The sequence below is a fragment of the Tenrec ecaudatus genome, chromosome 9 (assembly GCF_050624435.1).
Source record: "Tenrec ecaudatus isolate mTenEca1 chromosome 9, mTenEca1.hap1, whole genome shotgun sequence".
Taxonomy (NCBI): Eukaryota; Metazoa; Chordata; class Mammalia; order Afrosoricida; family Tenrecidae; genus Tenrec; species Tenrec ecaudatus.
Genome location: NC_134538.1, coordinates 84,710,952 through 84,732,181, shown reverse-complemented (window position 1 = coordinate 84,732,181; position 21,230 = coordinate 84,710,952). Strand labels below are relative to the sequence as shown.

Here is a 21,230-nt window from a genome sequence, read left to right as displayed (position 1 = left end):
TAATTCAGGCCATTGTCATTTGTACCCTGGATTACAGTGATGAGCTCTAGAATGTTCCCTCAACATTCTCTTCCAGACTTCCCTCCCAGTTAAATGCCACACAATAGCTTGAGATATTTTATTAAAAAGTAAATCTTATATTTCACTATTTAAAGTTTACCAGTACCTTCTCACCATATATGGGGTCAATTCCAAATTTTTATGTCCCTTTGCTATGTGACCCCAGGATAGGTTCTCAGTAGGAGTCTTCAGAAAGTTCATGGAAAAAATGGAATTGAATGACAATGTATTTTTTCCACAAACTTTATGAAGGCCTCTCACACATGTTCCATTTTTCTTTTTCGAATATTACCACACTGAACATTCTTGGTCCAAGGTCTGCTTTCCCTTCTGTGCTGTAAACTTAGACCTTGCCACTAATCCTACCTTTCTCTTCATCCGTCTGCCCAGAATGTCTTGACTTGAATTTGATGCTCAATACATTTCTGTCTAAAAAATGGCTCCATTGGCCACCTGTTGTTTCTCTTTGCTCTTTGATTTGACTATAGTTTTGGGAAGCCCATTTATGATATGTGGTCTGTAGAAGTCAGGCTGTGTGGCTTCTTCTTACCCGGTCCCTCTCAGGTCCTGGTCCTTGTGGATTTCCTCAGGCCCAACAGCGTTTCTCTTGGGGTGGAGGGAAGTGGTGGGGGGAGTGTATAGTGGTTAGGGTGAAGGGTAGCATCATTAGAAGAAACAAATTTATGTTGTTGGAACTGGAAAGGGGATTCTTGATTAAATTCCCAACGTTGTGTTGAGATGGAGTGGATGTGTCCAAGCTGTGTGTCTGTCCTTACCACTCTGAACTGACGGCAGAAGTTGGGAGGGGAGGAAGAGCAGCTGCGGAACATTGCCAGTGGAAAAGGAAATTGCAGCTAGTAAAGGAGATGGAGGTAGGGGTACAGGTACTACTGCCTCCACTGCAAGTCATTAGAATGCTTCTATTGAACTCCTGCTATTTTTGTAAGATAAAGATATATAAATGCAATTTCTCCACGCACTGGCTAGCAGTATATGTGCACAGGAATGGGATTACCTTATATTTGAACATCTACGCATGCTCTGATCATTCAACAAATGCGTATTGGGTTTGCCTGTGTTCAGATTCAAGGAGCTCTGAGGGCAGAGCGGTTAGGCGCTTGGCTGCTAATCACGAGGCCAGAGATTTAAACCCGCCAAGTGCTCTGCAGGAGAAAGATGTGACAGTGCGCCTCAGTGAATATGTCAGCCTTGAAATCCTTCTGGGGCAGTTCTACTCCATCTTACAGGATTGGTATGATTCAAAATCCACTTGACAATAGGTTTGTATTTAGATTCTGATTTCAGGGTATAAAGGTGCATGTAGTTTGCCTTCTTAAGGTACCCAAATGCTCTCTAAGAAAAATCCATAAATTTATGTAAGGTGTAATATAATGCTGAAGGTACTCTGACAGTATTTTCAGAGCTTGAGGAACCCAGAGGAGGGAGACAGAACTAGTTATCGTTGGCAGCTTGCACATTGCTATGTCTCATAAAAGTTTGCATGGTCTCAAGGCAATTAGCTCCCTTTAACCCATTGCCAGCATTAACATGTGTTGGTGGTGTCTATATCATCGTCAGTTCCCTGGGAAGTCGTAGACATGAAGATGCAGAACAGTGCACCTGGAACTTGGAGGCTGAGTTTGACTTTGCGGATGGGTGAGTAAGGCACACTGCGTATTCTCCTGCACCATAAAAGGATGCTCTGGTGCTGAGATTAAGTGATATGATGGATACAATGCATGTAGCCCAGTACCTGGCACGCATATTGTATACTCAATTATAACTCTCTTCAAATGATTTATCTGAGAGTAAGTACAAAAGTATTGCTACAAAATCACAGAAACCTTTATGAATCAAAAAGTGATAGATACTACATGTCTTCCATCTAGGTCTATACACTTCTGACGGCATTGTTTTCATCTCTCTGTCCCTTCTCTGAAGAATTCTGTCCTTTTCCATTTACACCACATCAAAATGGCACATTCGAGAGTCTCCAATTAAACCCTTTAAAAAAGTTCTTTGAGTTTTGGGAACAGAAAGAAATCTGAAGGAGCAGGCTTCGGGCTATCGGTGGATGCAAGGTTTCAGAATGAAATTCTCACAGGATGGAGTTGAGTGCCAACATGTTGGGTTGCTAACTGCAAGGTCAGTAGTTTGAAACCTCCAGCCACGCCGAGAAAGATGAGGGTTTCGACTCGGGTAAAGAGTTCCCGTCTCTCCTGTCCTGTTGGGTGACTCGCGTTGTCATCGGAACAACTTCCCTGGACTTTTCCTCCCCCGGGGGTTTTCAATTTTCTTAAAACTTCCTCCTTATCAGTCTTTGTGGTCATTCTTTTCTTTGGAGAAAATATTCAAGAATGCTCCTTTGGAATCTCAAAAAACAGTCACCTTACTTTCTGAGCTGATCTCTCTGCCATGAATTTAAAAAAAAATTTTTTAACAATTTATTAGGGGCTCATACAATTCTCATCACAGTTCATATATATACATACATCAATTGTATAAAGCACATCTGTACAGTCTTTGCCCTAATCATTTTTTTCTCCGCTTTTCTTTTTTTACATTTTATTAGGGACTCATACAACTCTTATCACCATCCATACATATACATACATCAATTGTATAAAGCACATCCATACATTCCCTGCCCCAATCATTCTCAAGGCATTTTCTCTCCACTTAAGCCCCTTGCATCAGGTCCTCTTTTTTTTCCCCCTCCCTCCCCTTTCCCCCCTCCCTCATGTGCCCTTGGTAATTTATACCTCGTTATTTTGTCATATCTTGCCCTATCCGGAGTCTCCCTCCCCCCTCTCTGCCATGAATTTAACTGGTCTTGCAGATTCTTCAGAAGACACTGCCTGGAATGAACCTTTTGTTTTTTAAGGTACTCCAAGTAGACGAAGATAAGAATTACTATCAAAATATGTCTATAGCCATTTCTGGATTGGAGATACATGTTTAAATATGTTTTACATGGAACAAACCAGTGCATGTATGAACAGGAACCATAGTAGTAGCAACAGTACTCTCTGCTGGAATGTCCTGAGTGTGTACATAATGAGCCCTGTCTATTGGGTTGACTAAATATTGGACTGCTAATCACAAGGTCGGAGGTTCAAACCCACCAGCTGCTCTGAGGGAGAAAGATGAAGCTGTTACAGTCACAGAAACCTGAAGAAACAGTTCTATCTGACCTCAATATATGTATACTACGTATTTGGTAGTGGTAGTGGTAGCAGAGTAACTCCCGCATGGCACAACATATATAAGCTTAGCTGCAGACTCATTTTAAAAAGCTAATTTATTGGTTTAAAAAAATTTAAACATGCAAATACAATATGAATATTTCTTACACTTTATCTTAGCCAAAAGGCCGAGAAGCGATTTTATATGAATATTTCTTTAACAATAGATTCAAATTAGCAGTTTATGTGAGGTAAGTTGACACATTCCATGAAATGATCTGCCTCCGGGAAGGATGAGGGTATCCAAGGTGCAGAGCCGTTTGACCGTATTATTTCATCTCCAATGGCATTTCATAAAAATATAAATATGTCATTTTTATAAATTTACTCAAGTGTACAGATTTAAGTAGCAATACAATAAAGTATCATCCTAATGCTTACATAAGTTTTAGTTCTTCATAGAGAACTAGATAAGTTATGTGCCTCCCCAGCCATGTATCTGACCAGGTGAAGGAATGCCCACGAACTGCAATGACCATGAATGTCCCGGCTACATTAGCCGAACAGCCCTCACGCTGAACTGAATGAACTTCTCCAAGCTTTGAAGGCTGAGGTTAATCGTTGTATTCTTCAGCCACTTGATGTTTAAGTGCCACGTAGGCAGCTCAGTGACATTTGTGGTTGGGTCAGGGGTGGCTATTTCATTTGGATGCTTGACCCGAAGAGGGGGGAAAAGACAAATGGATCGTTTTAATATTTAAGCAATCCTAACTGATAGGTGCTTTGGGCTGTGGGCTGTTTAGGGAACAGGTAGATGAGGTTAATTGGGGATGCCTGCCATGATTTATCCTATGGGCTGAAGCGCTTCTCGTCTTGGCCCACCCTGCCTAACCCCTTTCAGAGAAACAGAATTATCATCATCTCTTTGTGGCTCTATCTCCCATTGACCATAAGCATCTTGAAGGCACCAGTTGAATCTTGGTCTATTATTCTGTTACCTGAAACAGTGGTTGATAAACAGATGGAATTTCATAGCTATTGGTAGACTAAGGGACTGAAGGATCCATCTGTGAATGCTCAGTGGTGGCCCCTTCAGTAATCTCAAACTCTAATGCTTCTCCCTCTTCTCCATCTATCCAGAATCCACGAGAATCTACTCTATTTTTGGCTGAGGACTCTGGTCTAGGAGTGGAAAGAGGATTGGTGAGACCGACAGGAAGTGAAGAGTTCAAAGTTCCACGTCCCATCCTGCAAAATGTGCTGCAGGAGCAGCACCAGCGTCACCTGGGGATTGTTAGAAATCTTTGGCCCTGCTTCAGACCCGCAGAGTGAGGCTGCAGCGGATTCTGTGCAGGTAACGTGTGAGAATGGACGCCTGGCTAAGAAAGGCCAGGTAGCCCATTCCCATGCTGTGTAGTGACCCCTCCATAACTTAGCATTTGAATAGGTAGTTGGTGGGGGACCAAAGCCGAGGCACCTCTGCGTCCTTCAGCTTTGGGCGACTTCTCTGCATTAACTCCTCTAGTACAAAGTAGGGAAAAGGAGCTAAAACAACCATCATGACAAAAATGTCACTGGCCAATAATTAAAATAATTTTTAAATTTTTGTTCTTTGTTGATAGGGCTCATGGAGAGTTATCTCCTGCCTCAGCAGACAGATTTTTCACAATATCTTAAACTATTAGATAGTGTTTTAAAAAATTCACCCCATTTAATGTAGTTTTAAATGCATTTCTCAGTGGATCAATGGCATTTAATGCCCTTTGCTGAAGGCATGCTACCAAAAAATAACCGTAAAAAAAAGTGATCAAAAAAAAAAGTGATCATGAGGTATCGATGGGATCAGGTATCAGGCATCTAAGACCCAAAATAAAATCACACCCAATGTGAATCAGGGGGGACATGGAGTGGAGACCCAATACCCATCTGTAGACAATTGGACATCCCTTCACAGAGGGGTCATAGGGAAGAGATGAGCTAGTCAGGGTTCAGTATAGAACCGATGAAACACACAACCTTCCTCTAGCTCTTTGATGTTTCCTTTATCCCACTATCATGCCCTCAGTTCCACTTTAGAAATCGGATTAGACCAGAGCATGCACAGTGCTACAGATAAGAGTCCACAACACCCAACACCGGGAATCCAGCATAGATAAACCTCTCAGGGCCAACTAGGAGAGTAGAGATTCCAGGAGGACTAGGGGAGGGTGGGGGCAGAAAGGAGGAACTGATCACAAGGATGAACTAGAACCAGCTCCCAGAGGGATGAATAACAGAAAAGTGGGTGAGGGGTGATGGAGGACAATGTAAGATATGGAAAAAATAATCTATAACTATGGTAGTCACCTAATCTGGTGTCAATTTAAGGATTAAGAATGCAGGGGTGGAGTCTAGTCTGTCAATGTTTGGAGATAGCCAATGGGACTTCTGTGTGGGCATGGCCTTCTCCTGAGAATTCTGGTACTTCCTCCTTGGAGTCAGGAGACATCTTCCCCTCTCTGCTGACTCCCTTGGAGACTCTCTACTGACAAGGCTCCCTTCCTGGAGACATCGCTGAGAAGCCACATGGACCCACCCTGATGCAGCCCTGTGTGCAGAGACCCCTGCCAGCATGGAGGTGTTTCCAATGGCACTGGATCCAAAGACTTTCTACCCACTGGCCTGTGATTTACATTTGGCACCCTTGCATGTGTTTCGTGAGTCTGAAGAGGACTTTATAGATTGCTGTCGGACACGTGGGCTAATATAGGATTTATGGACTTGATCTGGACTGGGATGTTTTCTTAATGTACAATTACCCTTTATATAAACCTCTTCCTTATACACATATGTGTCCATGGATTTATTTCTCTAGTCTGCCCAGACTAACACACTAACTTACCAAGGGTTTGTGAAGGAGGGAGGGCACGTGAGGGAGGGAGAAGAAATGGGGGAGCTGATATCAGGGGCTCAAATGGGAAGAGAACGCTTTGAAAATGATGATGGCAGCATATGTGCTTGACACATTGGAAGAAAGCATTTTTAAATTAAATAAAAAGAAAAGAAGAATTTATCTGTTGGAGACTCATTCTCTGATCCTTCCTTCACATGGCCCCACCCTTTGTGAATGAGCCTGGCAGCCTCCCGTTCCCTGGAACTCCTTCTTTGAGCCTCTCTTCCTCATGCACAAGACACTTACGTTTTCCTTCAGGAGTTGGATCAGTGCTTTGATGCTCTTCAGCACACCTGAGAGCTTTCTGTTCTCCTCTTCCAAAGTGCTCCCCACGAATTCCATGTACTTGTAAAACTGTGAAAGGCCAGTGATGAGTCTCCTTAGGCAAGTCTCCTAAGAGGAAAGATAATAGGTTATTGCCAAAGATAGAAAATATTTTGAAAATAAAGGATAGATCATTTGGCTATTGGTTCCTTTGCCTTCCAGGGAACATATTTTGTGAGCATTGTGTTTTGGGATATCAATAACACATATGCCCCATTTTCCATAACTGTGTAATCAGTTCCACCCAAAGCCCAACAGATGCTAGGATGTGGCCCTGGAAGCCCTCCCTGCTGGCTGCCCTCCTGTCCTTGTCAGTGCTAGGCGGAGACGTGCTGCATGAACTCATCAGAAGTCAGTGCAGGTTATCTCACTGTGTGGAAGAAGGGTGTAGAGAATGACCTTAGCAGGAAGGGAGGGAGAGCAGTGGTTTTGCTGCAGGCAACCAAAGAGGAGAAAGGTCATCATATCACCAAACCCAGGACAAACTCGCTAAACCTGCTGAGGTTTCGCCCTGGCTACTTCTAGATGGCAAACTTGAGTTCAGGGAGGCCATTTCAAAGCCATGTCTGTTCAAAAATGAATTCCTTTTTAAGAAAAGCTTGAAACTCCCTCTTCATGAGGGTTACCGAATTACAAAATGAACCTTGCCTCCATCTTCTCTACTGCCTGTGTGCATCTGGAGGTGCAAGGGCTTGTGCCTAAGGAAAGGTGCTGAGCTCGTACCTTGTTGAATCCATCTTGGAAGCATTTGTCTTCTTCTCTCATCTTTGGAAGGTTCAGATTGTTTTCTGCCAGTGCTTCCCTGCTGCTTTCACACGTGTCATACTTGTCACACATCTGGGGAGGAACATCATAATCTTTCCATTAAACCAAACTCTCTCCTACCAAGTGGATTTCAACTCAAAGCAACCTTATAGGCCAGACTAGACCTGCCCCAAAGTGTTCCAAGACTATATTAGAAATCTTTACAGAAGCAGACTGTGACATCTTTCTCCCGCTGAGTGGCTGGTGGGTTTAAACCACTGACCTTTTGGTTAGCATCTGTGTGCTTTCATCACAATGTGCTTCAAACAAACAAACAAACAAGCAAGCAAACAAACAAAGAAACAAACAAACAAAACAAAACCACAACTCCCTGCTGTTGAGTCAGTTCTGACTTATCACGACTCTATAGGACAGAGTAGAACTGCCTCTGTGGGTTTCTGAGACTATAACCTGAAAGCCTCATCTTTCTCTCTTGGAGCAGCTGGTTGTTTTGAACTGCAGACTTTGTGGTTAGCAGCCCAAAGCATAATTCATTATCACATCAGGACTTGAAGGTAAGGTTCTCAATCAGTGAAGCGCCTCTACAAAAACCACCACTAGAGGGTCCACTCATGTTCTACCACAGCCAGGAAGTTCTTACAGAAGAATAAGGTCACAGCCATGCAGCAAACCGGGTAAAATATAATTCATCACATGTGGGTACCAGAGCACCCCAATAACTTCAGTCTGGCTATTTCTCCAGTCTTGGTTTCCTTAGCTTCAAATTGGGAATAATCAGACACCGTCTTGGTCAAGTTCTTGGGAGGACTAGACAAATTTACGCAAAGTACTTGGCACCCTTAGGATTTAATAGGGGATCATCATTTTGATGATTATGTGAGAAATATAATCCAAGCCCTAGAATGTTCCAGAGTGGGGAGACATGCGAGGTCAGCTACTCCCACTGTATGGTTTTATTGAGGGGACCCTCAGTGGTTGGGAATTTGCCCAAGACAGGAAGGGAATCCGGCAGAGCAGGAACTGGAATGCAGTCTTCTGTTCCCTATGGCTGTGTCCTTTCCAAGTTACCAAACCAGAGGCAGATAGATACCTTGCATTTAAAGCCTGGGGACTACAAACAACCAGCACGTAGATAAAGAGGCCGTGATTGGTAAGGAAATAGTGAACTGGAGCTCACTTGTGTCGACTTTCACCCCAAACACAAGAACAAAGTGTTTGCCCAACCCTGCTGGTGACATTTCCCCTGCGTGGGCTATCTAGGATCCATACAGCCCCCTCTGAGCTGGAGCACCTTTGAGAAGCCCTCACTGCGTCTGCACGGCCCATAAGGATGGCAGCTGTGCTGAGACGCTGCGCAGTCCTTTCAGGTGGGACTTCCTCAAATCCCCCCAAAGTCCCAGGGCGAAAGGAAGGCTAGCAGACCTTCTTTTTGGTTCCCGAGAAGGGACGTGTGGAGCTGGGAATGGGGCTGGGACCATGGACTCCAACTCCGTTCTGTGTTGCCCAGGAAGGAAAGCAATTCTTGAGACCCCAGAGCAGAGGAGGAATGAAGAAGACAATTGCCCCCCACTTGGTCCTCAACTCTAACCTGTCCCCCAAGACTGACTCTTCCCATTGGCAAAGATCTCCCCACGCCCCTGTCCACCTTCCGGCACAAGAAGAATGTGTATCCATGGCAGCATTTCCACACACACAGTCAAGCCTACCCACCTCCTTTCGCAGTTCCTCGACGTTGGAGAGGATGGACATCAGGACTTCCAGTGTTTCTTTTGAAGAGGTGAGCGGTGGTGTGTCTGAGATGGCATCGCCTTTGGAATCTCCTTCCAGGGGTCTCGGCGTGGGGAATGCAGAAGCCATCATCAGGAGCAGCCCCAGGGAGAAGGCTACTGGACTGAAGGTGCCTGTGTCGGAGGGAAGGAAGAGCCGGAGTGAGCTGCTTGCACAGCTGGGAAGCTGAGCTGCTGGCTGGCCGCCAAGCTCAACTGTGGACACACCACACGCTCCCTCCCACAGCCCAGGGCGGCCAGGCAGTCCCAGGGCTTGGGATTTCCTCCACTTACTTGTTGAGAGGGACTTCATAGTTGAGTTTCTGATGGGCAGATGCAGCGCGCTTATGTTCCTGGGGGGCTCAAGGGGAGAATGAACCTCAGACATCTCCAGTGTCCTGTTTATTGGGGGTTGAGAGTCTAATATTGAGACTCATGGGAAAATCCCACATTAGATAAATCTTGTTGGAGGGTGGGTGTGGGGCCGGGGTGGTGGGGCTGCTTGGAAACATTAAGATTGTGCAATGTGACGTCCTTTAACATCACAGACCTCATGACCGACAGAGGAGGGTGGGGGGGCATAATGTGACTAAGGTCATCATCCAGCCTAGTTCTAGAAGCAAGGTCACTTTTCCTTTCTTCTTTTTCTTTAAGTGACTCAGCACTTTGATCTCTCTTGAGAAAGTAAAGCTGAAGTCACGCTCCAAGTCTTACAAGGGAAAAAAAGCAAATCTGAGGGTGCTTAAAAAAAAAAAAAAGCAAAAAGATTCAATGATCGGTTTAACAGGTCAGGATATAGATTTCCCGTTAATTTGTGTCTGAAAACACCTAAAATTCTCTGACCTGAGTTTCCTCAGCAGACACCACAACCACAATCCACCAACTCGAGTAAAATCACACTGCCCGTCTTCTGCTGTGCTTTTCATTCCTAGTGGCTTGAGCAGGGATCACAGAGCTGTCTGCTGCCTGGAATCACATGCAGTTTTCCTTGGAGTCTCCAGGTGGAGCACACAGGAGACTCCTTTCTGTAATTTTGGCCCTTGCCAGTTTCCCCCCCACCTGCGCCAGCCCGGCTCTCTTCCTAGTGACCCCTAAAGGACCCTTCCCATGAAGACTTCAATCTCTGTGCTCGGGTGCTGTCAGCAGGGCCATCTGGGTGGCCCAATTGGAGAATCCCAGAGGTGCCTGGAGGGCATGGGGTCTATTGGAGCTCTCAACCACATCCTACTCGTTTGGGCTCAGATGGGAAGAATACAACTTACCTCTTCAGTCTGGACATCAGTCAAGGGAAGGGCCTCGGCTTCTGGAACTTGTGGTCACAGCGCTGGTTCCCAGTATGACTTGACTTGCTGAATCCACAGGTGGCTGGGAAGGACTCCCCTCACGGAGAGGGCTCTAAGCTCTGAATCTGGCTCTCCCTCCAGTGCCTGGACTCTTTTATGAGCTCCAGAGTGGAGGACACCTATGATGACACATCTTGAAGGGAGCTCCTTGGTCTCAGGCAAATTATATCTTAGGTCAGATAGCTCTCCTAGAACCCTTACGTTGCACAAAATCTTTGCTTACAAAACACAGTGTTAAGCGATTAGCAAGATCTCAAGATGCTAAGAAACTGCTCTAAAGAGCCCAGTGGCCCTTCTTCCTCCCAGGTGAGGAGGCTCCCCAGGCTGAGGGCCAGCAAGCCCGGTGCTTTACCTCTTCTCTAGCTGGGGGGCAGGCTTTCTGTTGTGGCTGCTGGTTTTGCTTTTATCATTAAGAAACCTCAACTTGCCAGTCAGGAGTAATTAGCTAATTTGTTCTCGCAAAAGTCATTTGAGAAAAAGTCATTTGTTCTCGCAAAAGTCATTTGAGCCATCTTTGGTTTCTCCAAAGAGCTCAGTTCTTGGTTCAGTGTCATCAACAGAAACTCAGCATGCAAAAGCATTGATTGGTTCTCTCCACCCTTTCCCTCAAAATAGTGGTACTAAAACCCCATCTGAAAGCATCACATGTCATGAATGGCAAGACTGGGGATTCTGCTGGCCGGGTTGTGATGTGAGCGTCTCCCCTCCTACCCTTGCCCTTTCAGCCACTTGCTTGTTACAGAGAGAGTGGCTTCATCCTCTGGATGCAGCCTCAAATGCGCTCTCCCCAGGAAGCTGAACCCACGAGAGGACTGTTGTCAGATTAACCAGCCTCTAACAATATTGGGGGTCCACAGGCGCAATTGTACGGCAATAGTACATAAAGATCATAGTAAAGTCATAGAGAATAGGAGAGGTAGGAGAGAAGATAAAATAAAGTCATCAGACACATTTCGTGGTAGCATGCTCACCTCCAGGACGGCCATGATCTCAGCAGCCAGGCCTGTGCAGAGAGAGAGAGGAGAGACTCCCTTTATTTCTGAGCAAGGCCCACATGTACTTAGGAAGGGGCTGTACCATAGGCATACACGTCACAGGAAGGGGATGAGCTGGGGTGTACACGTAATAGGAAGGGGAGGGACTAGGGGTACACATGTGACAAGATGGGCAGACCCTAGACTCAAGATGGCAGCCTAACCTTGGTCATCCTTGAGTGGGCTCGACCCTGTCTCTGGGCTCTCCTTTAGGGAAGCAATCCACTATCCATATCAGCAGGGAGTGGGCCTGACTTAGGGTGGGACAGCCTATACAGTCTGATTGCTCTAGATGGCTGATAACCCTCAGGGAGAATAATCTCTAAGCAGCTTCAGTTGACCTCTGAGTGTACAGATATTCACCATGTGTAGCAAGCAGGGTCTTAGGTTTGGCATATATTTTGGGGATACAATCTGGGGAGAAATCCTTTTGTATTTCACAGACTGTCTCTCCCTTGTCTTTATGATGGAATGATTTCCACCAAGTGCTTTGGACACTTGGAGAGTCTGACTCTGGGGCTCAGGATTCCCCAAGAAAGGTCCATCTTGACTGATTAAATATGCCACAGAAAAATTCAGATCCACGCAAGAAAATCCAAGAATCAGTCAATTTCTTCAATCTTTGAATTCTAGCTTGAATTTTCTATAGTGTGTGTGTATGATGCACAGCAGAGTCCTTCGACCCTTGTCCTACAGACATACAGAGGAGGATCCATGCCCAGTCTGTGTGAGGGTTGGGGATCCAGGACATGTGTGCTGATTGTTGGTGGTTGCTTTCGTTGGTCACATCTGTGATGCTGGGTCCCAAGTGGTCCATATCTGCACAGCAGTATTGTGCCTTCCAAGGCCACTGTGGGATGACGACCCTATCCCAAAGGCCATGTTTCTTAGGTGGGACCTTCCTGTGGGTGAGAAGGTGGGGAGGATGCGGTGACAGGTGGGAAGCTACAACCTGCTACACTAGGCAGCTTGGCAAGCGGACAGGATGTGTGGTGAGTCTTTCCTTCACCTTGGAATGCAGAGTTGTCTTCTGGGTGCACGATGAGGATTTCAGAGGGTGTTGTTATGAACATTTATTCGTGAAAAATCATTCGCAAAAGTTCATTTGGGAGCTTGGTTCCTAATCTGTCACTGCCTCTGGGTTCTTCCCTCCTTGTAAATGATCACCAAGTCAACTGTCTACCTCAAGTGAGTCACAGCCAGTGGCTGACTTTTCTGGAAACAGATTGCCAGGCCTTTCTTCTGAGGCATCTCTGTGTAGACTCAAACCTTGAAATGAACTCCGATGGGACTCTTTTGCATAGCTTCCTCTCTGTGTGACATGCTTGTTTACCACAGCCCCAGTGAAGCTGTTGAAGGTGCCAAACAGGTAGTTTGGGGATAGTCAGAGTTCATTAGTAGATTTGAATGCGGGGTTTGTTTCTAGTCTGGCCTTGCATGGGCATCTGTGGGCCAAACTTTTTAAAATCATTTTATTGGGGGCTTGTACAACTCTTATAACAATTGATATATACATCCATTGTGTCAAGCACATTTGTACATTTGTTGCCATCATCATTCTCAAAACATTTGCTTTCTGCTTGAGCCCTTGGTATCAGTTCCTCCTTTTTTCTGCTCCCTCCCTGCCCCCCCTCCCTCATGAACCCTTGATAAGTTATAAATTATTATTATTTTGTCATATCTTACACATTCCCTTCACCCACTTTCCTATTGTCCATCCCCAGGGAGGAGGTTATATGTAGATCTTTGTAATCGGTTCCCTATTTCCAACCCACCTTCCCTCCACCCTCCTGGTATGGCCACTCTCAGCACTGGTCTTGAAGGGATATGTCCTGGATTCCCTGTGTTTCCAGTTCCTATCTGTGCCAGTGTACATGTTCTTGTCTAGCAGATTTGTAAGGTAAAATTGGGATCATGATAGTGGTGGGGGAGGAAGCATTTAGGAACTAGAGGAAAATTGTATGTTTCACTGTTGCTACACTGCACCCTGACTGACTCGTCTTCTCCCTGTGACCATTATGTAAGGGGATGTCCAGTTGCCTACAGAAGAGTCTTGAGTTCCCACTCTGCACTCCCCCTCATTCACAGTGATTTGATTTTTTGTACTTTGATGCCTGATACCTGATCCCTTCGACACCTCATGATCACATAGGCTGGTGTGCTTCTTCCATGTGGGCTTTGTTGCTCCTCAGCTAGATGACCACTTGTTTCCTTTCTAGTCTTTAAGGCCCCAGACACTATATCTTTTGATAGCCGGGCTCCATCAGCTTTCTTCACCACATTTGCTTATGCACCCATTTGTCTTCAGTGATTGTATCAGGAAGGTAAGCACTCAATGATATGATTTTTTTGTTCTTTGATGCCTGATAACTGACCCTTTGGCACCTTGTGATCACACAGGCTGGTGTGCTTCTTCTATATGGGTTTTGTTGCTTCTCAGCTAGATGGCCGCTTGTTTCCCTTCTAGTCCTTAAGACCCCAGATGCTATATCTTTTGATAGCCGGGCTCCATCAGCTTTCTTCATTCACCACATTTGCTTGTGCACCCACTTTGTCTTCAGTGATCATATCGGGAAAGTGAGTATCATGGAATGCCAGTTTAATAGCACAAAGTATTTTTAAATTGAGGGATTACTTGAGTGGAGGCCCAATGTCCATGTGCTTAATACTAAACCTATAAATGTATTCACATAGATCTATTTCCCCATCCTTATATATAAATATATTTACATATGTACATGCCTTTGTTTAGACCTCCATAGGTGCCCATTTGCATCCTAGTTCTTTTCCTCTATTTCCTTTTACTTTCCTCTTGTCCCACTATCATGTTCAGCCTTCGTTTGGGTTTCAGTAATTCCTCTTGGTTACATTACCCTTGATCACTCCCTACCAGGCCTCCTACACCCTCCTCTCCACCGATTTGGATCACTTGTTGTTCTTTTGTCCCTGGGTTTGTTAACACCACTTCCTTTGCCTACCCTCCCCCTCTTCAATATCCCCCCAGAACCATCGGTCCCATTGTTTTCTCCTCCAGATTGTTCATCCAACCTATCTTATTTAGACAGCTCCTTATTTATGACGGCCCCACAGGCCTTCCTCTCTGAGAATGCCAGATTCAAAAGGAAGGGAGGGCTTTACACGGACAACAGAAACTTTTAGCTGAATGTAGGATTTCCCTGAATCAGGCTTGTCTTGTCCCTACTTTTCTGAATCCCGTGTGTCTTGTGCTTTGGGAGTGTAGCTGTTGGCAGGTGTGAGCACTGTAATGATGGCCAGCAGAGCTCTGTTTCCTCTCCTGTAAACAGAGATGGGCAGAGCAATGCGTTCTAAATTCCTTCCTAACTTGAGCTTTTTGGGAATCCAGTGTCTCCTCTTAATGGTACTACAGGACTAACCCCCGCTTCCAATTCATAGTGAATTTATAGGACAGAGTAGAATTGTTCCTTAGGATTTCCAAGAGTCCAAATAAAAAAAAGACCAGGGAGCAGACCACCTCATATTTCTCTTGAGTACGTGGTGGGCTTAAACCACCAACCGTTTTTAGCTCAATCAATGATTAACCCACAATGCCCCGGGGCTCCTTAACCACAATACCAAATGAACTGCCATTGAGTTGATTCTGAAGCAAAGAGACCCTATAGAGAGTTTCTGAGATGGTAAACTCCTACAGGAGCCGAAAGCTTCAGCTTTCTCCTACAGAGTGGTTGGTGGGTTTGAACCGCCGCTGAGTTAGTTAGTTTATTGTGCCAACCTGGACAATAAACACATGTAGGGTTAATGAAAGGGCAGAAGGATAAATGGCTCAGTGAGATTCGCCTTTCAAGTTCTTGGGTCTCTTGCTTTGTGATGGTCGCACCAGGGTGCAGCTGCCTTAGCAGTTCCCTGCTTCAGCTGGCAAGGCTGACTTCCTACTAGATATCCCCAAGGAGAAGCCGCGTGGACCTACCCCGATGCAGTCCTGGGTGCTGGAGCACCCGTATGGAGACCCCTGCCAGCGCTGAGATGTTTACACATTCACTCACTCGGCTTTCCTCCTGCAGTCAGCTTCATTGCGTGTGTATTGGGAGATGGAGGAAGAGTTTATGGATTGGTGTTGGGCATATGGGTTAATCGGTTAATGTTGGACTTGTGGGCTTGGGCAACACTGGGTTGGGATGTTTTCTTGATGCACACTTAACCTTTATATAAAAGTCTCTGTTATATATGAGTTGCTGTGGATTTGTTTCTCTAAAGCACCTAGACTATCGAGCCACCCTTATGATTAAGAGACCAATACCTCTACCACAGTACCCCAGGACTCCAACTACAGGACTCAGAGTGACCCAGAGGATAGACTAGAATTGCTCCCTAGGGTTTCTGAGGCTGTACAGTTTGATAGAAACAGAAAGCCTCATCTTTCTTCCTCTGAGTGGCTGCTGGGTTCCAACTACTGACCTTAGGGTTAGCAGTCCAATGTGTAATCAACTATGTCACCAGGGCTCCTTATAATTGTGGGGCTAGGAAACTGAAAAATAGTTAACTAACGTCCAAAATTCTGATGCCTTGTTCTAGTTCACACCCAAAGAACAGCTTGAAAACCTGGCGTGTCTGGTTCATGTTCCATCCAGCGAACACGCCCAGGATCTTGGTGGCTGCAGGGCAGGCCAAAGTGGTTCAGAAGATTCCAGAACCTCAAACTCTCATGGAGTGGCTGATCGTTTCACATTGTCAACTTTTCAGGTCACAGCCCAATGAGTCACTACTGTGCCACCAGGGCTCCTTGGCAGGCTGAAGAGGAGGAGGATGGGGAGGGGTTGGGCTTCAGTCTCAGAGGTAGTAAAGGTGGATAAATTAGGGGAGGCAGGCACATTTGGGCTAACTTTATGCTCAATGAAAAAAATTGCATTTAAGTGAACCTGTGAAGTTCCAACCCATGCTGTTCAAGCATCAACTGTCCATATTGTTTTTATTAAAAGATCATTTTGTTGGTGGCACTTACAGCTCATAACAATCCATACATCAATTGCATCGAGTCTATTTGAACTTAAGTTGCCATCATTATTTTCTAGACATTTACTTCCCATTGAGACCTTGGTATCAGCTCCTCTCATTTCTTCTCTCTCCCACCCTCGTGACCCATTGGTGAATTATAAATTAATATTATTTTTATATCTAAAAGTGACGACTGTCTCCTTCCCCCATGGGTTTTGTTGTTCATCTGCTTGGAAGGGGTGGGTGTGGTTATATCTTGATCGGTAGGATTGGTTCCCCCTTCCTCCCCTCCTCCCCCACTTTCCCCCTACCCTCCTTGTATCGCTGCTGAAAAAGAAGGCTGGTACTGGGCTATCTGGGGTCTTAAAGGCTTGAAGTTAAACAAGCGGCCCTATAGCAAATAATCGGCAAGCCCATGTGGAAGAAGCACACAGATTATGCAATCATTATGTGTCCTCAGGACTGGGTAACAGGCATCAGACGACCCCAAAACCCACATTGTTGAGAATGAGGGGGGTTGGAGCAGAGATCCAAAATCCATCTCTAGACAATGGGACATCCCCTTAATGAAGGGTGACAAGGAAGGGATGAGGCAACCAGGGAACACTAAAGCATTGATGAAACACACAATGTTCCTCTGGTTCCTTGAGGCTTCCTCACCCCCCACTGCCATGATGCCAGGCCTGCCCTTCACTGTGGGCTAGACCGGAGCATGCGCACAGGTGCAGGTCAGAGATAGAGCTCCCATTGTTTGAGTTTCGCGGCTGTCTCCCTCCCCGTTTCAGGCGCTTCCTTTCCCATCAACGTAAGTTCCCTACTCCGAGGGCTCCTGCAAAATGTTCAAGTTGCTGGTGTCACTTTGATCCCCTGCAGGCAGTTCTTAAAAGAGTATAATGCTCACGGTCGACTTTTTCTTTTTATTAGTGAAGCTAAACCATTATTTGATTTTAAGAAGACTGCAGGGGTCTTAACGAATTTTGGGGGGACAGTAGTTTCAGCGGTTCATCCAACATTCATGGCTTCAGGAAATCTGGCTTCCAGGAGAATTTGAAATTCTGGCTCACATTCCCCCCCCCTTTTGATCAGTATTCTTTTATAGAATCTTTTATTAAAATGTTTAGTAACGGTGACTGGTCAGCATCCAGTTGTTATGATCTCAGGACAAAGGAGGCAGTTGTCGCCATCCATTCCATCCCTGCCTCTCTTCTTCCTGTTGTTCTAGCTCAGGGGTCGGCAAACTTTTGAGACTGCAGAGCCAATGCTGCCCCTCACAACAATTTGAAAATTATTTGAGAGCCATAAATACATTTTAAAAACAAAAGACATCACCATTATCTGAATAATAGTTTTAATTTTCATTGTCAACTTTACTTCAGCGCCATATGTGTGAACCTCCGAAAGAGCTGTATATGGCTTGAGAGCCACAGTTTGCCAACCAACTCTAGGTGACAGAGATCAATTGTTTTAAGTTGGATGGCTTTCTTGAAGGGTTTTTACAACACTGGGAAATAAGGCGATGTGCTAGGAAGTAGATTAAAAGCACTCAACATACAATTAGGTCAATTAACTGGGCTATTTCTTGAAACCATGATCCTAAACCTCCAAACCAAGAAACCAGATCCCACGAGGGCTTATATATAAACAGCCTTAACAGACATTCTTTTTCTTTGGTTGGTTGTTGTAATACATATAGCAATCACATAATTTTGGACAATTCAGCATTTTACAGGTGCACCTTTATCGACAACAATTACTGTAACTGACTGGGCAATCCTACCCATAATTAATGTGCGTTTCCCGTTACTGTTACCCCCCACCCCTAGGTTCTTTGCTGTTGTTGGGTGTCCTTGGGTTCATTCTGACTCACAGTGACCCCACGCACAACAGAATGAAACACGGCCTGGTCCCGCACCATTGTTATGTTTGAGCCCATGTAGCAGCCGCAGTGTCGATTCATCTTAATGAGGGTCTTCCTCTTTTTCACTGCCCTTCTACTTGACTAAGAATGGTGTTCTTTTCCAGGGACTGGCCTCTTGATAATATGTCCAAAGGACATGAGACAAAATTTCACCATCTTCACTTCTAAGGAGCATTCTGGCTGTACTTCTTCCAAGATAGATTTGTTTGTTCTTCTAGCAGTCCACGGTACCTTCAATGTTTGTCACCCACACCATAATTCAAATGCATCAGTTCTTTTTTACTTCTGTGTAATTATTTTTTGTTAATTGTGGCAAAAATATACATAACAAAACATCCTCCAATCCAGCAATCTCTAAATTTATAATTAGTGCCATTATATTTATGTTGTACAACTATTATTGATATCCCTTCCCAAATTATTCCAACAGCATTAGCATCATCCATGCATCCTAAGAAAGAACTATTCGTCTTTCACACATGATGACCATTAGTCAAGTTTTTTAGTAGTTTTCTTGATATAATATTCATATAGTACACACTCCCATAGTTAAATTGCTTTAAAATTTTTTGTATATACATAATTAGTACAATTGGTTCTAGTACTCTCTTCCCAGTCTTGCACTCCTTGTTTGCTCCTCAATTCCCTTCATCCTCCCATCCTCTATCCCCGATAAATCATTGTATCAGTTATTGTCTCCATGCATCCACTCCTTCTGTGCTTAATAAACTGGGAAACCCAATGGAAACAATAAAAACCCAAACCAAAATGAAACATAAAGAAGAAAAACATACATAAAGATAAAAATTAAAGAGTAAGAAAGAAAGGACCACTAACAATATTTAAAAAGCCAGCGAAGAATTTTCTGTTGTGGAACAAGTGATAAATATGTGACTCTAGAACAAATTCAGGTTGGGTCAAGAGGGAGGTCAACTGACCAAGTGTCATATTACACCATGGTTTGACCCACCATAGTCAAGTTTACAATAATCTTTGTTGGGTAATATAGCAGTTGGAGTCTCTTGCCTGTGATGGGTGGGACCTGCCAGCAGCTTAATCTGACTAGATACTCCGCATATGGATTTTGGGCTCCCATTGTCCTCTGCAGCCTTCCTCAAATTTGGTATTTTCAATTAAGCTCTGATACTTTTCCCTTCATTATATTTGGACTTTGTTATTGTCATCTGTGGATCACCCAGACTGGTGTGCTTCCTTGATGTGGACTTGGTTGATGCCTTACCGAGATGACAAACCTTTAAGACGTCAGACACCCTATTCAGCTTTTACTTCATCATTTCTTCCATTTGCCTTAGCTAATCTACATTCAAGAGCATGTTTCAGAGTTTTTTTTCCCCTATAAAATTCCTTGAGCTTTTCTTTCTTGGCTGTCTTGTGAAAGACCTTTTGCTTTCTTCTTGTACAATATCTTTACTGTCATACCACAATTTGCTTGGTCTTCAGTCATTAGAGTTCAGTGCGCCCCATCTTTTCTTTAGATGTTATCTAAATTCAGGTAACACTCCAAGTTGTATTTGGGTTCTTGTGGATTTGTTCTAATTTTCTTCAACTCCAACCTGAATTTACATTTGATTAGTTGAGGGTCTGTTCACAGTCAGTCCCTGGCTTCTTTTTGGGTACTAATGTTGAGCTTCTCCATGGTCTCTTCAAACCAAACCAAACCAAACCAAACCAAATTCATTGCAAATCATTCAATTCTGACTCATAGCAACCCTGTAGGGCAGGGTTGAACTGCCCTGTGTTTCTCCTGAAGAGCTGGAGGATGATTTTGAACTGCTGACCTTGCGGCTAGCTGCCCAACTTGTAACCACTATGTCACCAGGACCCCTTTCTCTTCCCACAGATGTGGTTATTTTGATTCCTGTGTTTTTTCATCAAGCAATGTCCATATACAACAGGTGAGATGCCACCAGTTTCTATATGTCTTTTTATGGTTAATATGTGGTATTAGGATATGTCTCTCCCACTGGAGCAGGTTCTTTTTGAGGGCAACGAACTGTGCCTTAGTCATCTTTGTATCTCCAGCATTTAGAATATTATCTCTCACATAGTAAATGCCCAATAAGCAATTTTTAAGAACAAATTCATAATCTCTGATTTATAGATGGGATTGCTAACATTCAGTGAGGTTAATTAAATCATCTCAAGCACACAGTCAGGAGTAGCAAAGCTAGATTCAAACCCAATTCAGATTCCCAAATTAATGATAAATATATATTGCTAATTGTATGAAGGTTTACAGAGCAGATCAATAGGTTTCCATTCAGCAATCCACACATTTTACTTCAGCTCCTTCATTGTCATCCCCGCCTGTGAGTTCCTCTTCCAATACTCCTCTCCTAGCTCCGCTGAACTTTGTCTTGGGCTAATGCTACCCCTTCAAGGTTGTTGATGATTCTAAGGTGTGCATACCTCACTAGTATTACCATTCTCCTTACAGGTCTGCTAGAGGTTGGCTGAAAACTGAGCTACAGAGAAGGGTTTAGTTCCTGATCTGCAGGGTGATGAAGGGCTACAGCCATACAGCATGTGTGGCGACAGAGTGCTGCAGAACATGGGGCTAGAAATTAAATTTGAGGCCCAGCTCTGTAACAAACTGGAGGTGGACACTTGACTGGATCACTGAAGCTCTTGACCTTCACTTTTCTTGTCACTCAATGACACTGGCCATAAAAACACCTACTTCTTTGTGACTTGGGGATACACCACATGATAATTTTGATAGATGTGGAAAAAGCATTCGACAATATCCGACACCACTTCCTGTTTAAGACACTCAAGATGATAGGAATGGAAGGGAAATTCCTCAATATAATACAAGCTCTATATGAAAAACCAACAGCCAACATGGACACTGAAAAAGGGGGCCAGACAAGGATTTTCCATGTCGCCCACTCTAATTTAAAATCGTACT

The 21,230-nt window shown here is 44.4% G+C and overlaps 1 protein-coding gene across 1 annotated transcript; it reads right to left on the bottom strand.

The window, feature by feature from the left end:
* Positions 1-3,736: 3,736 nt before the first annotated feature.
* On the bottom strand, positions 3,737-9,420 carry LOC142456428 (interleukin-6-like). The gene is made up of 5 exons (XM_075557577.1): positions 9,327-9,420; positions 8,977-9,167; positions 7,225-7,338; positions 6,418-6,570; positions 3,737-3,957 (listed from the first exon to the last, which is right to left on the bottom strand). The coding sequence occupies exons 1-5, from the start codon at positions 9,418-9,420 to the stop codon at positions 3,796-3,798; spliced, it is 714 nt and encodes a 237-aa protein (XP_075413692.1). The 3' UTR covers positions 3,737-3,795.
* Positions 9,421-21,230: the final 11,810 nt, after the last annotated feature.

What these genes read in the sequence shown, in the direction of transcription:
- LOC142456428 (XM_075557577.1), bottom strand. Translation starts at nt 9,420, where the DNA reads ATGTCTGAGGTTCATTCTCCCCTTGAGCCCCCCAGGAACATAAGCGCG. An exon ending in TCGAGGAACTGCGAAAGGAG is followed by an intron (nt 7,339 to 8,976) that starts GTGGGTAGGCTT and finishes GTTCCTCCCCAG; the next exon opens with ATGTGTGACAAGTATGACAC. An exon ending in TCCTGAAGGAAAACGTAAGT is followed by an intron (nt 3,958 to 6,417) that starts GTCTTGTGCATG and finishes CTTCGGGTCAAG; the next exon opens with CATCCAAATGAAATAGCCAC.